Source organism: Rosa rugosa, chromosome 3 (assembly GCF_958449725.1).
Source record: "Rosa rugosa chromosome 3, drRosRugo1.1, whole genome shotgun sequence".
Taxonomy (NCBI): domain Eukaryota; kingdom Viridiplantae; phylum Streptophyta; class Magnoliopsida; order Rosales; family Rosaceae; genus Rosa; species Rosa rugosa.
The window spans coordinates 4,069,903-4,084,815 of record NC_084822.1 but is presented as its reverse complement, the minus strand read 5'-3'; the positions used below and the strand labels follow the sequence as shown (position 1 = coordinate 4,084,815).

Genomic DNA, 14,913 nt, shown 5'->3' with positions numbered 1-14,913 from the left:
AATTATGATGGGAAATTAGATTTTGAATGGGTAAAGTTGAAATGGGTTTGATTTGACGATTTCCATTTGATATTTTGATCTTGATGGTAATTTTAAGTTTTTAACAAAGATAATGTTACTGATTAATTGATTTGATCTTGATGTTGATGTCGATTTCCATTTGAGTTTTGATCTTGATGTTGATTTTAATTAAGGTAATGAATAATGATACTGATTGGGTAGTTAGAAATGGGTATGATAACTTGATTTCCATTTAATGTTGATTTCTTCTTCAATTGCAGTTTGTAACTTCGTAAGATTCATGATTATATGTCTTGTATCAGTTCGAAATTGCTGGGTTATTCACTCCGGTCACTCCACCGAAAGAGGTATTCTAAAACCCAATTATACTATAATCTATTTTGACCTGGAACAGTTTTGAAAGAGTGTGAAGTAATTTTGTGGTGGCTGTGTATGTTTATGTGTTTTTGATTTCAAGCTTTCGGATTTTTGTTGAGTAGTGAGAATCAACATGAGGTTTTATACTGCTGAGATAGTATCTGCTGTTTCACATCCTCACAAGTGCGGGATTGTGCATAGTGACCTTAAGCTGGAAAATGTTCTCATGGATGCTGATGGGCACAAATGGCTATGCTTATTCACTTGCTTTTGTTGCAACTATTGTTGTGGATGCTTATCAGTTTGGTATGTGATTAATTTCTAAGTACAAGTCTATCTAAAATTTCTACAAGTCTATCTAAAATTTCTGCAGTCTTTCCTCTACCATATTTAGTAATTGGGTTTAATTTTTGCAGCATGATTATTAATGGTTGGGAGCTCATGATTCCTTTAGCCTTTGGGGAGTCTGTCAAATATTGAGGTATATTTTGAAATGGATATACAACCGCTCAGTACCATATATAGCTATTGAAGTTAGGAGAAGTATGAGTCAAGGTTAGCACTACTACAAAGCTTTAAGACATTGATGTAAATAGTAAAATAGGAATTCCGTCAGAAGTTAAGGTTTCCAGTTTTTAAGGTGATGCTAATCTGCATATAATCTTGCAATTTTTACAACTTCATTAGTATTCCCTGTTTCCATTTTAATTTAGGTTGATAAGGTGGTCTGGGTTGGAGCTTTTTCACTGTTTTGTTTGTTTGGACTTTGGAAATTGATACTGACTCTTACTTTATGCAATTGACTTGAAACTCTTTTACTATAATTTTATAAATGTATATCACTTCTTTGGTGAAGTCCTAAACAATATAGGATCAGATATTCCTCTATTTTATGGGTTCTATTTTCGTTTATTTACTTGGGTTTTCTTGACCAAGCAAAATTCAGTACGTCTGCACATTGCTTATTGCTTATAAGTTTTTGTTTTTGTTGAGAACTGGAGATGACTTGGTTGAATTGATTAGGTTCCTTAGTTGACTTAAAAATAAAAATTGTAACTTTAATATTGGACTAAAGAGGGAACTTCAGCCTTCAAGAAGATTAGGGGAAGTTCTAATTTATAGTGCTAGATTTAAAAGGGGTTAAAGTTTATTGAGAAAGGTAGTAATTTATCAAAACAGTGGCGGAACTTGAAGGATGTCTTTGAGGGGGCCGAAAAAAAAAAATTAGAAAAAAAATGTCTATAAGCTATCTTTAATGATTTATTCTCCAAATTACATAAAATAAAAGAAAATTCTTCTTTTTCAGATTTTCTATTAAAAAAGATAGGATTTATTACATAAAATTAATATATTTACAATAGCATTAATAGAAATATAGAATACGTATGTTAAGTTGACAAATAGAACAATCAATCAATGTAATACTATTAAAAGTTTTGTAAATTATGTATTTCCTTTTGCACGTTTATCAAGCCAGCCATAGAAGGAGAGAGTAATTGGGGGGGGGGGGGGGGCGGGGGGCCGACATTTATGTTTGTGTGATTAACAAGAGAGAAACTTGCGTGGGGCACCCGCACCACGTGTCCTTACGGCAGACCAATCACCTCCCAGCAGGGAGGTGTTTTGGGTATTGTATATTTAAGGAGCAGGGGTATTTTTGGAAAAGACAAAAAAAATTCTTCCTCCTGATTGGCCTGCCGTAGGGACACTTGGTGGGGAAACCCCCACCTAAGTATTTGCCGATTAACAAACACAAACTAGCCAATTATGCATTCCCAAGTCAGCATCATTTTAACAAATTAAAAACTTTTGGGGGGGCCATGGCCCACTCTGGTCTCAACTATGTTCCGCCACTGTATCAAAATATCAAATTTTATCGGATCAAGTTGACTCTGTAGATTTAAATTTTAATTAATATATGTATGATAATAGATAATGATCAATCCTGAAGCCTAATGTGAATTTTTTCTTTTGACAAGACCTAAAGATACAAGGAACTGCTTAATTTTTGTTCTTTCTTAAGCTAACAGAAGTAAAGATATGGATTATTTTCTATGCCATTTGATCTCTATTGATTTCAAATCTTATTATGAACCTCCACATAGTCTAAAGTTCAAGCATTATAAAGTTGTCATGATTTGAAGAAAAAATGTGCCATTTTGCATTAGGAAAGTTCTTTGTTTTGACTCTGTTAAAATTGTAAGTGTTAACCATGGCAGGGAAAGCTCAACACCGGCAGAAATGATGGTTTGGCCATTGATCGTGGTAATCAGGAGGAAGTGATTCATCTGAAGATGAGGTCTGCTTTCTTCTTCTTCTTTCTTAATATTTTTATGATAGTATAGTTATCTTAATGCATTTGAGAACATTTCCCCTCATTTTTCTGTTATTAACAGGTTGCTACTCAAAATGCAATTGGTGATGTTCCATTGCAATGGTATCCGGATGAGAATCATATTGGTTATGATCTTACAGGGAAGAAGATTAAAAGAAGGAAAGTGAAGAGAAATTCCAATCCTTTCTTGATTGAGTTGGGTCTTGAAGGTAAGCAATCACCTAATCTAGAATTGTGTGCATTTTGAAATTGTTTAATTTAACTTCATACTTCTACTGAAGTTGAATGATTATTACTAAACTAGTACCTAAATTTTGATGAACATTGAACAATATCTATTCCTGACCACAGATTGTGCAAATGAGTAGATTGATGCCCAGAAAGTGTTTGGTTATGCTCTTTACAAAGATGGGAAGGATACAACACTGTCTTATCCCTTGGAGGCTTGGAGGCATCTGCTCAAGGATACTACACTTGTTTCTCCATTTCTTTGCAGCTGCCATCTATGGTGTTGGCCGCTTAATGCTTCCGTTCCCTTCACCTAAACGCATGTGGCTTGGGTTTCTATTGATCTTGGTATGTCAAAGAAATTATTTACACTTCTTTCTTGTGTTCACGTTTGTTAGTTATGTATAAATTTCCATGTAAACATAACTGGCTGCTTATAAATATCTCTCTGGTGTTCTATTTTCAGAGTGCATCACACATCATATTCAGTCTCTTAAGGTAAGTTCTAAGTTTGAATTGGTTAATGACTTAATGGGTAGTTGGGTACTGAATCTATTTCAATATTTTGCATTCTAAGGTTTATCTGTTGGGTTATTCGGTTGAGTGCTAGACAATAGTGTTCTTGAGCTTATGCCAAAAATTATTTATTTATTTTTTTATATTTTGTGAGAATGCTGATAATTGATTTGATGTGGTCTTTCAGCTATGAGATGGGATGTTAACATTTTGATCTTTCTTGATATCAGAAAAGCTTTAGCTGGTGTAACTTTGATATAATTTAAGCCTAGCCTATGCAGGCTATAGCGTTTACCAATCCTAAGTAACCTTTATTTTAAAATTTGATTTCTATTTTAAGATTATGTGCACATTAAGAAAGGGGGAATTCTAAGAGAAGATATTGATTACTGTTATGCTTCATTGATATGATTGCCTTCTTATCTGTGGTTTCTGCTTCAGACTGGTTTTCCTTATACTTTCATCTGAATTCATAGACCCTTTCTCGCATATTCATGATCTTCATAGGTATAGTTTGTGTTTGATACGAATTATATGATGCATTTCTATTCTTAAAAGCTGTATGCTTAATTTTTCTTTTGTCAATTGCATCATTTATTCTTCTTTGTATGAAATCCTTATTCGTACTTTTTATTGCATTGCAGGTCTGTTAGCAAAAAGAAATAGGTGAGATTTCTGCAGGTCTGTTAACAAAAAGAAATAGGTGAGATTTCATCTTTGTATGACTCAATTCCTACTCATGAAAAAAAAAAATTAAGCGTGATTTGTTACAAATCACCTATAGTATTTGATACCATTTGCATTGGTTCACATATCATTGTAGTGCTCTAATCCATCGAAACAAGGAAAAAACTTGCATGTCTTAATCCTCATTTATTCGATTGTTGGATTACTTTTTTTTTTTTTTCCTTGCATGTCTTAATCAGGTCTTCCAGTTTTTTGTATCATGTTCTTTAGTTTCTCGCAAAGGATTGATGGTATTTTTTAATATGTTATTTTGTGATTGCCTTATGTGCAGGTTGTGTTGGTTGAAGTTTTTAGGGTTGGGTTATTGTTGGATTGCTTGCTTTTCGTAACGCAGCGTAGTGAAGGTAGTGCTTCTTCTTCTTCTTATGACTTTTCTCTAATTGGATTATATATACTACTCACATTTTATAGATTTGATTTTAAAAATAGGGGATACTGTTATGAAGATTGTAGCCAAATTTTATTGCTGAATTTTTTTTCCAAATTTAGATTATGGTTATAGCTTTGATATCTTCTTTTGATTTGTGGACTTTTATTGCTATGTTCTTTGCATTACAGTTTTAGCGAGATTTTATTGCTTTTGTGAAGTTATAACTGTAATCCAAAGAAGGTAGTGGCAAATTTCTTTTGTGAAGCATAGTATTTTGTATGAAAATGAGGTTGGAGGCTCATCAATCCTCAAAGTTCTTCTTTCAGCTGATGTACAGAAAGATAGAGACAAATGCCAACAAACAAATTGATGATTAGAACTGATGGGCCGTTTAGAATATATGGGCCGTTTAGAACTGATGTTGATTATTAGAACTGTGATGTTGATGATTAGAACTGTGATGTTGATGATTAGGTTCTGATGTTGATGATTAGAACTATGTACATGAGACAATGGTGGATTAATGGAAATTGCAATGAATGATTTTGGATGTGGATTTTATGGTTTCAGGAATAGCCAATTTTAATTTCCAGAATGCATGCATACCAATTGTACAGGGGACTACTAAAATATGTCATCACAAACTGCAAGCTACAACAAAAGCACACCAAAATGTGTGGTTGCAGCTGCACAGACACAACACAAAAACAATAATAAAGTGTATAACAACAACAAATAAGTGTGATTGGACGGGATTACAGACAATATAAAGCACTTACTATTAGTGGTCCTTGTTATATTCAGACCACAAAAATTTGTCGTCTAAATAATCTCAAACGACAGTAAATTATCGTCGTAATGAGATTGACATAACAGAAATCTATTGTCTAAACCATTTCCCAACATCACATATGTATAATTGCAAAATCTTTCACACAACACTTAAATGTCATACAAATCAACCATAGAACGACACTTAATTGTCCTCTGATACACTTTACGACCACATATAATTGTCGTGTAAAGTAAATTAGCACAACCTTTAAGTGTTGTTGTATGAGAGAAGACACTACATATGAGTCTTCATATTTCTTATTTAAGGGCATTCAGACCACACAAATAAGTCTTGCAATATGCTTCACAGAATAGTATTTCAAAAAATACTGTCATTGTTTTGTTTATCAGACAATACAAAACTGTTGTTTGAATGCTTTTAAAGAAACAGATCACAATGTTCCCAAAATGCAAAACTCATCAGACGAGACATTTTTTATGTCGTCTGAAAATTCAGACGACAGAACTCTTCTGTCGTTCGATACGCCCAAGAGACGACATCGTACTAGACGACACATTTTTATTCGTTCAGACGACAGAACAGTTCTGTCGTCTGAAGGCCTTTTTGACATAGTGCTTGCAAAAAACTCTCTGATGTCTAAGTCATCAATATCTTTCTTAGTCGAGTGCAGTAGACAATTGGAAATACTTTTTGTTACATGGTCGTTGAGCCGTCAATTTATAGACCAGCTCCAAGTACCAATTCCTCAACGCCACGTGTCCCTCAGTGCCTTAATTTGTGGACTTTCATTAATTATGGATGAGAACGCTAGTTTACTTAGACCGCAAGGCTCAACCTAAGAATTGCATCTCACATTTCAAAGAGGTGGTTATCTGCTCGAGGCTATTTCCACTCGGTAAGGTCAGTTCCTCTAGAAGTTGTATCTTCCAGTACCCGTGATTAGTCGGGCTCTCTATATTTAGGTCATTTAAATGGCCTAGTTATAAGTATAGGCCTATGGTCAAAAATCTTTACCTCCACATATGGGTAGCTTATAATACCATTTCTATCGAATCGGTCTGAATATGAGCCAACATTTTACCGCTAAGTCAGTAAACCAACGTGTCGAACCAATCGGGCAACTCAAGTCGGTTCGAACGCATTTTAGAAATTTCTTAAAGCTAGCCAATTTTTACCCAATGCAGAAGTTTCTAGATTTCACATTAAAAAGTCAAAACAAGCGGCCTCCCATGTATAACCCATTCAAATCGTCACTTACCCAGCTACTAGAGCAAAATTTAGTGACATACTGGTTTTTGATTTTTCTGTCAATTAGGTGTAACTAATTAATTATTCCCTTATATTGATTTTCACATGACTAGCTACTAACCTAACCCGACGGCTTCAAAGGCAGCGTGCGTCCCAACCTTGAAAATGGTAGCTTCACCGTTGCTTCGTTCTGTTGACATTAATAGCCTTTTGCCTCCAAAAGCCACCAATAGGAGGAGTTTTCGCCCTGTGTTGTTACAGATATAAGATACCACTTGGAGAAGTAATCATTACAGCAGGCAAGTTTTGGTTGCAGTCCCCGCTTGATATTCCCAGGTTAATTCATACTCTCTCTCTCTCTCTCTCTCTCTCTCTGGGCTCTGCAGACAATCAAATTTGCAGCCATGGAAGCTTCTTCAGGTTTAACGACAACTTCGGAATCTATCAATCACAGGTACTTAATGTCAGATAAATAAGTGTAACCCTAAATGACGTTAATTTTACCACACTTTACACGGTCATGCACGTTTCTTCATATTGTTTCTCCAGTACTATCGATCATTAATAGATATTACTTTGTAATTTCTATCTAAAATTAAATTGCAGTGATGATGGCGAAAAGTATGCTAATGGTGTCAACTGGGATGAACTGGCATTTGGAATAACTCCAACTGATTCGATGTACACCATGAACTGCTCCGATGGAAACAACTTTTCGCAAGGACATCTCATTCCGTATGGAAATATTGAGCTTTGTCCATCTGCTGGAATTTTGAATTATGGACAGGTAGGTCAGCAAACATTCAACTTACAGATTGACAGATTGTTGAATCATTCCTTAACAACACCGGTTATATTATATATATGGCCCGTTCTAGAAAGGACGTCCTTATTTTAAGAATTTGAGAATTTTTATTATTTTACACTAGTATATGGCCTAATTCAATGATTCTAACTGTTGATCCTTTATATTCCTATGCAAGAACTGTGCCTACAAAAAATTAACCAAATCCATAATCATTTGGTCATTCAAAATTGTGCACACACACACACACTTGCCTGCAGGGACTATTCGAAGGTCTTAAGGCGACCAGAACAGAAGATGGTCGTATTATGCTGTTTCGGCCCCAAGAGAATGCTCTAAGAATGAAGATGGGTGCAGAGAGGATGTGCATGCCATCTCCATCCGTTGAGCAATTTGTTGATGCTGTGAAGCAAACTGTCCTCGCCAACAAGCGTTGGGTAATATGTATCCTTAGATGTGTGTGTGTTATCCTTGCCAGGAAACATTTTTGGATGTTGATCAAATGAACCTGTATCTTGATCTATAAACATGTTTATGGTATATATACATATATAGGTACCACCTCCAGGAAAAGGATCACTATACATTAGGCCTTTGCTCATGGGAAGCGGATCTGTTCTTAATCTTGGGCCGGCACCAGAGTACACACTCCTGATATATGTTTCTCCGGTTGGTAATTCTTCTCCAGTTGGTAATTACCACAAGGTAAGTACATAATTAGGCAAATAAACCCGCTAGCTAATTTAGCTAGACCTTTAGATCGAACTTAACAGTGTGAACAAAACATACATATGAAAGTAGCTAGTTATTAAAGCATGTTGATTCATTCCCTCTGTAGTTATATAACATTTGACCCCTTGTCTCTGCTCGTGTCTTTCTCTTTCAAACTGCTCCGAAGAGACTGTTTTAGTTTGTTACACAATATTGTCAACTCGACTAACAACTTAGGATTTTCTAACAGTTGCATGTTTTTACGTGATAGGGAAGGGCATCCCTGAACTTGTATGTTGAGGATAAACTCCGTAGAGCTACTCCCGGTGGAACTGGAGGGATAAAGTCTATCACCAATTACGCACCCGTAAGCACATATATGATATATAATATATCTAAGTTTTTCTAACACGTACTTGATCGGGAGTAATCGAGAATTATATTACTTTTTTCTACTTGTACGTTTTTTCCTTATAGGTTTACCAGGCACAAAAGCAAGCAAGAGCCAAAGGATTCTCTGATGTTTTATACCTAGATTCTGTAACTGGTAAAAACATTGAGGAGATTTCAGCTGCTAACATTTTCATTGTGAAGGTACTACCAATTATCTGCAACTCTTAAACCAATATATTCTAACTAGAGTGAATTTTCACACAAAGTATAATTGTAGGATAATGTTATTTCCACTCCAGCATTAGTGCATGGAACTATTCTTCCCGGAGTTACTCGTAAAAGCATAATGGAGATTGCCCTTGATTTAGGTTACCAGGTGAACAACATTTCCCCTCTATGATTAATTAACTAATCAATAAACTACAAGAATCTGAACTGTACAATTCAGACATTAATTACTTTTTGTTCAAGAAATTAACTTTCAGGGAGCATATATATTCTCCCGATAATTTGTGAATCAGATGGAGGAGCGTCTAATTCCGCTGGAGGAGTTGCTTGAAGCTGATGAAGCTTTCTGCACTGGAAATTCTGTAACTGTCAACCCTATTGGTGCAGTAACATATGACACTAAAAGGTACTTGCAACAACACTAGTATTTGATTTTGATGTACCAAGTAGTGAAAAATCGCAAGTGTGTTTTGTGATCAGCTAGCTATTATATACATCGACATTAACTTTGTTTTAACATGTCAATTGCAGGGTGGAGTACAAAACAGGGGAGGGAACACTATCTCAGAAACTGTATGAAACACTTACAGGAATCCAAACTGGTCGTCTCGAGGACAAGAAGGGATGGACCCTGGAGGTCAACTGAGCTTCAATCTCCTCCTAGAATCTAGATCCTTGTATTAATATATCGTACCAGATCCCAAATGTTTAGTCTTCTTTTTCACCAATTTAGATATAGTACTTTCATTCAGTAGAATTTTAGGATTTGGGGAATAACTACTTCTGATTGTATTTCAAATCCACCTATAGCCACTACTAAAAAGAATTCCAATTGCTTCGGTTTTTTACTTCGGCATTCATTTCCGTCGCAATTGGTAACTAATTGCCACGGCAAACTGTCCGTAGCAAAAAACTTTTATTATTAGCAACGGAAGATGTTTACCGTAGTTAGATTTGTTATTAATTGCGACGCATTTATGTCTTACCGTCGCAAAAATAAAAATATCCAACTTTTTTTTTTAAACCACCTCACTCTCACCCCTCTCTTCCTCAGTTGACCACTAGTCCACCACTCCCTTCCCTCTGTCTGTCGATCACACCCTCCTCTCACAGACCCATGCCCAAGCTCGACCTCCAATGCGCCACCACCAAGCCCAAGGTCTAGGGCGGCCGCTTCGAGGAGGGCGTCACCGATGCGGTCAAGCGCTTCACCGACACATTCGAGCACTTCACCGACGTCGTCAAGCACTTCATCGAGTCCATCTCCTTCGACAAAGCCCTATCATGGGCAGCAAGGCCCACGCCTCAATGCTCCCCAAACAGGTCCTTTACTTTCTCCATTTTCAATTCTCTCAATTTCTAAATTTCTAGGGTTTGATTTGGTTACTATTAGAGATTCAGCACTGTTGAGAATAGGGATAGCATTCATGAAGGGCTTACGGAGATTCAGAGGCGAATTGAGGACTGATAGGGAAGACGTGCATATGAACATTAAGGCGGCGCTGACTGATTTGATCGGCGAGGCGGCAAAGATCGAAGCTCCACTTTGCGATTAGCAGAAACGATCAGGTCTTGACTAATTTTCGGTTGTGTTGTAGATGCAATCGATGCGATTCTGGTGTCGATTAAGCATCTGCAGTTGCTTTCATTTGTTGAAGAATGAAAATCTGGGAGATAAAAGAAAGGGATATTCAAGAAGCGAAAATCTGGGTTGCTCTGCTCAATCAAATTGTCAAGGTATAGACTCTCTTCTATAAATGATCGATTCCGGGTTTTCATTGTATGTGTTTTGTAATCTCTGTATTATTTGCGTTCTGGGTTCCTGGAGTGAATGGTTCTATGCTTTTCCGGATTTGCCCTAAATTTTGGTTCTGTGTATATGAAATTTTGATGATATAGCATACTATATATGAATGGACAAAAATGCTCAACTTCATAGCTACGAAGAACTTCCCCAATGAAATGATTCTAATCTCTTTTTCCCCGTCATGCCTGTACTATTATTCTAATCAAATTGTAAAGAAATCCCCTAAGTCCACTTTCCATGAGTACTTAACTCATAATTTCCCTTGAAAAGACACTGTTCTTTCATGAATCATTCGCAGTTCCTTATGCATTTCTTTGTTTTACACTATTCCTGTTCTACCTCCATTTAGTTACTTGCTGTATTCTGTCATTTGTTAGTTATGACTGCAACTAACTGCATTGTCAATCTTAGTTAAATTCTCTGAATTGCTTGGTGAGTTAAGTGTATTAAGTTCTGCAACAATTATTGTAATTCTTCTAAGTCTTAAACAAATTAAAACAGAAAATTGCTAGCACTAGAAGTCATACCCAATAACAGCAAGCACAAATACAATAGATCTATTTCAAAATTAACCAAACTATAATAAAAAACACATACCTGAGGAAGAATAACATATTGAGATAAGATACAAACTGTTAACAAACTGTTATTTGAGATGATTGCGTTTCGATAAATTCAAAGATAGCAAGGGTCAATTTCTCTCGGCGTTCTGTAGTTCTTTGCACATTTGATTTCATTTGCTGTTTTTTGTGTACTTATTACTTCAATGTATAGTTTTTATCTTCGATAATTTCATATCTTTCATTAATTTATATATGAATCTAATCATGGGTCAATGATAGAATGCTGCAATTGCTTTCATTTGTTGAAGAATTTTTCTTCTTCTGTGCTTCAATTTCATGTCCGGTGGTTTATGTATTCAATTTAGTTTTAATCTGAAGATTTTCAAATAAACAAACATTCGCTCAGTGAGTAAGCAGTTTTTCAATCCAATACCAACTAATTCCAATTCTTTATCAATTTAGCAATTATATGTCTAGATAAAATATGTAATAGAAAACTCAATTAACTAAATGAAGACTTACTCTGTATCGTATTTATATTCAGCAACTCATCTTAGAATTGGATTTATCACACTATGTGGTGGAGGCCACAGTTGCACAAAATTCATAACCTTCATGTAATAAACTTGAGGTACAGGACATTGTCTAATGACTTGATTTTTCATTTTTCAAATTTTTTTTTAACAGTGTTATGGTCATTGTTTGATGACTCAATTGGTATATGTTGTTTTATTTCCAGGAAGGGAATCAGCAAAAACAGGAGGGAGATGCCATGACAACAATTATAGGACCATAATATTGATAAGGTGAATATATACATTGTTAAGGTAGGAATATAGATTCATACATATAACAGTGGTTTCCGCAGCAAAGCGCGGGCGCGCTTGCTAGTGGATTCTATTTATTATATAGGTATCTATGTTGTGGAAGATATATGCCATGTAGTGGAAAGTTTGGAGAGAAAGATTGTCCTGCATGTTGTCTTTGCTGTGAGGGATTAGTTGTGTTGATTCGGGTTTTAATTTGTATCAAACCACCCCCTCCTCTCCTCCTCTGCATCCTATTATGTGTATATTTAGATACGTTCTTTGCTGTGTTCAGGTTTTCTGTTGCTTTGCAACTTCAGTTTCATCAACTGGCTATCTATACAAGATGAGTTCAATATACACTCAGGTTTTCTGTTGCTTTGCCACTCTGTGTATTTAATTGGTCTCATTATTTTCTTCATCTTGAAGCATAAAATTGATTGTGGTTTGGGGGTTCCAGGTGCCTCTTATTCTTGTCAAGAAGATCTACACTCAGACTTTCTTATATATTAATGTGCAACTCTTTAATAGGTAATTACTTCTTTCTTCTTGGCAATTGTATCACTTCTGCTGAAATAATGTTCAACTATACTGATCCTGCTTCACTTTTACAGTCTCCTTCTGCGTTGTGAATGTTGTACATCTAGCAATGGGGAGTATGTGAAATCTGGGGAGTATGTGTTGAGGTTGTGTCCTTGTGAAATTTGGGGAGTTATTCCGCAATGGTTTAGTTATAATGGATTTGATATTGTAATTTAACTTCAGATGCATGTATAATAGTCTTCATTTTTGCATGTTCTAAAAATGAAAATATGGTGCAATTAGCACCATTTTTTTTTTTATAAAAAAATTTCGTTTTTGCGACGGCATGATTGCCGTCGCAAATACCTCCACATGGATTATCCTGAAATACACATTGCGACGGAAGTCACCGTAGCAAATGGGCCGTCGCAAAACAATAAATTTGCGACGGCAAGAGAAAACCGTCGCAAAAAAGTATTTGCAACGGAAAATTGCCGTAGCAATTGGATTTTGTGACGCCACCTATTGCAACGCCTGTTTTTCCGTCGCAAAAAGCTCAATTTGCCGTCGCGAAAAGTTTTTGCCGTCGCAAAAGCTCAATTTGCCGTCGCAAAATAGGCGTCGCAAAAGCAATTTTTTTTAGTAGTGAGCAAAAACTCTGCTTCTGCTCTCCATGACCATTTGTAAATGTCATAGACCATATTGTCGTCCTCGCCATCTCATCGTGATCCTGGCTCGAGGCTGGGACTTGCAACCTGCATGTGTATGACCCATCTTCGATTCAGAGAGAAGCGGGGTTGGGCATTTGGGGCTGATAAAAGGAATTAGGTACTTGGATGGAGTGGGAAGAAGATCTTATTATTCTGTAAATTTTCTTTTTAATATACAAAATTGAGTGCCATGCATGCATATTTTAAAGCACGATATATTTTTCGTTTAATTTTAGTAAAAGAGTGCAAGTGGAGACTATAATATTTGAATGAGTAATCCGCTAATTTGGACATATTACCACTACAAAAAAGGTCACATTTGACAATATTCTGATCGAAGTTGGATGCAAGTATCAAAATAATGAAATATACCATTTTTTTTGGGAGTCTGGTCACTTTTCAAATCAAAACATATCCTTTGAGCACAGAGAAGCAGATTCTCTAAAACCATTATAATTGCAAGCTGTTATTGCATGTCCGTCATTCCAATATCACAATATCACCGGCAGGAAAAGTAAAAAACAGAAGCCGAAGTAGTAGCAAAAACATAACCAATACAAATAGAGGTAGAGCACAACTCAGAACCATATGATGAATAACAATTTCAGTCATCATCGCCAAAATCATCATAGCCAAGATCCTCCTCCACTTTCTCCGCTGCATCATCAGCAATCTTGTCCTCCACGTAATCCACTCCTTCAGCAATCGCAAGTCCGCCCAACACTCCGGCTACGGCTCCCACAGCCAATCCGGTCCCGACCCCAAACTTGCTCTTCTCCTTCGGCTTCTCCGACGACCCGTACCCGTACGACCCGCCACTCCCATACTGACTCTGATCGTAAGATGGCTGATTGTAACCGTACCCTGCTTGTGGGACGCTGCTGCTTTGGTAATATTGGGGTTGGGCAGGAGGGGCGTATTGGTAATTATACTGCTGCGGTGCGCCGTAGTCTCTCGACTGCGGCGGTGGGATCCCGTACCCGTAGGGCGCGGGGGCGTGATACGGGTCAGGTGCTTGGTAACGGGGCGGGCGAACTGTGACTTTGACTTCCAACTTCCCGTGGGGCCTACCCGAGGGGCGCTTGAGCTTCAACTTGTGAACGGACGGTGCCTCAAGCCCCACGTCATCGAGGACCTCCCTAAGCGGGAGTTTTGCGGATCCGATCAACGGCTTGACGTCCTCACCCCCCTTGACGTGGATGATGTCCACGAAAAGGGTCGAGTCCTCGACGGGACCCCGTAACGGGATCGAGAGCGTCTCATCCCACGTGGGTGAGTCGTCGCCGTATTCGTCCACGTGGGTGGAGCATTTATTGTTTGGATCCACCCAAACAACAGCGTAGGGCTTCAGCTCTCCGTGGCGCCAATTCACGTTTTTGAGGTCTTTGGCGGAAGAAATTGTGACCTCTACTTCGTAGCCGGAAGCCATTTTCTGATCGAGTAAGAGAGATTTAGAAGATATAAATGAGGTGATGGAGTCGAGAAAGGCCTAGGAATATGAGACTATTTATAGGGCAAGTAGCCAAGTTGTGGAGTGGGGGGGTATGATGCTCTAGTTTGTCTCTTATCCTTGGTTAAATGCTTTTGTTAAAGAATATTCGTACGCGGTGTGTTTCTCTTTTTCTCGACGCCATTGCCAGTAGCACATGGGGGAGGCGCAGCCTGGGGTAGCCAAGTAGCCAACCACCCTTCTGTGCTTAGTTTCTATATATACAAAGACTATATTTTTTTAGTCTCTGGCTGTTTGTGA

General features: G+C 37.2%; 3 protein-coding genes across 3 annotated transcripts; 2 read left to right on the top strand and 1 right to left on the bottom strand.

Moving 5' to 3' along the window:
- Positions 1-6,774: 6,774 nt before the first annotated feature.
- Positions 6,775-9,566, top strand: LOC133737022 (branched-chain-amino-acid aminotransferase 6-like). The gene is made up of 9 exons (XM_062164651.1): positions 6,775-7,072; positions 7,225-7,405; positions 7,684-7,860; positions 7,979-8,128; positions 8,406-8,501; positions 8,612-8,728; positions 8,805-8,903; positions 9,049-9,161; positions 9,287-9,566. Exons 1-9 carry the CDS (start codon positions 7,023-7,025, stop codon positions 9,399-9,401), a joined length of 1,098 nt encoding a protein of 365 aa, XP_062020635.1. The 5' UTR covers positions 6,775-7,022; the 3' UTR covers positions 9,402-9,566.
- Positions 9,567-12,042: 2,476 nt separating this feature from the next.
- On the top strand, positions 12,043-13,088 carry LOC133737024 (myosin-6-like). Its single transcript, XM_062164653.1, has 4 exons — positions 12,043-12,114; positions 12,227-12,298; positions 12,392-12,462; positions 12,546-13,088. The coding sequence occupies exons 2-4, from the start codon at positions 12,278-12,280 to the stop codon at positions 12,688-12,690; spliced, it is 237 nt and encodes a 78-aa protein (XP_062020637.1). The 5' UTR covers positions 12,043-12,114; positions 12,227-12,277; the 3' UTR covers positions 12,691-13,088.
- Positions 13,089-13,600: 512 nt separating this feature from the next.
- Positions 13,601-14,704, bottom strand: LOC133737023 (protein SRC2 homolog). The gene has a single exon (XM_062164652.1). It carries the CDS (start codon positions 14,590-14,592, stop codon positions 13,768-13,770), a length of 825 nt encoding a protein of 274 aa, XP_062020636.1. The 5' UTR covers positions 14,593-14,704; the 3' UTR covers positions 13,601-13,767.
- Between the last annotated feature and the right edge of the window lie 209 nt (positions 14,705-14,913).

Bases quoted from the DNA above. Each gene is read 5' to 3' on its own strand.
- LOC133737023 (XM_062164652.1), bottom strand. From the start codon at position 14,592: ATGGCTTCCGGCTACGAAGTAGAGGTCACAATTTCTTCCGCCAAAGAC.
- LOC133737022 (XM_062164651.1), top strand. From the start codon at position 7,023: ATGGAAGCTTCTTCAGGTTTAACGACAACTTCGGAATCTATCAATCAC. The intron at 8,502-8,611 runs GTAAGCACATAT...TTTTCCTTATAG, and splicing joins CTATCACCAATTACGCACCC to GTTTACCAGGCACAAAAGCA. The intron at 9,162-9,286 runs GTACTTGCAACA...TGTCAATTGCAG, and splicing joins GTAACATATGACACTAAAAG to GGTGGAGTACAAAACAGGGG.
- LOC133737024 (XM_062164653.1), top strand. From the start codon at position 12,278: ATGAGTTCAATATACACTCAG. The intron at 12,299-12,391 runs GTTTTCTGTTGC...TGGGGGTTCCAG, and splicing joins TGAGTTCAATATACACTCAG to GTGCCTCTTATTCTTGTCAA. The intron at 12,463-12,545 runs GTAATTACTTCT...TCACTTTTACAG, and splicing joins AATGTGCAACTCTTTAATAG to TCTCCTTCTGCGTTGTGAAT.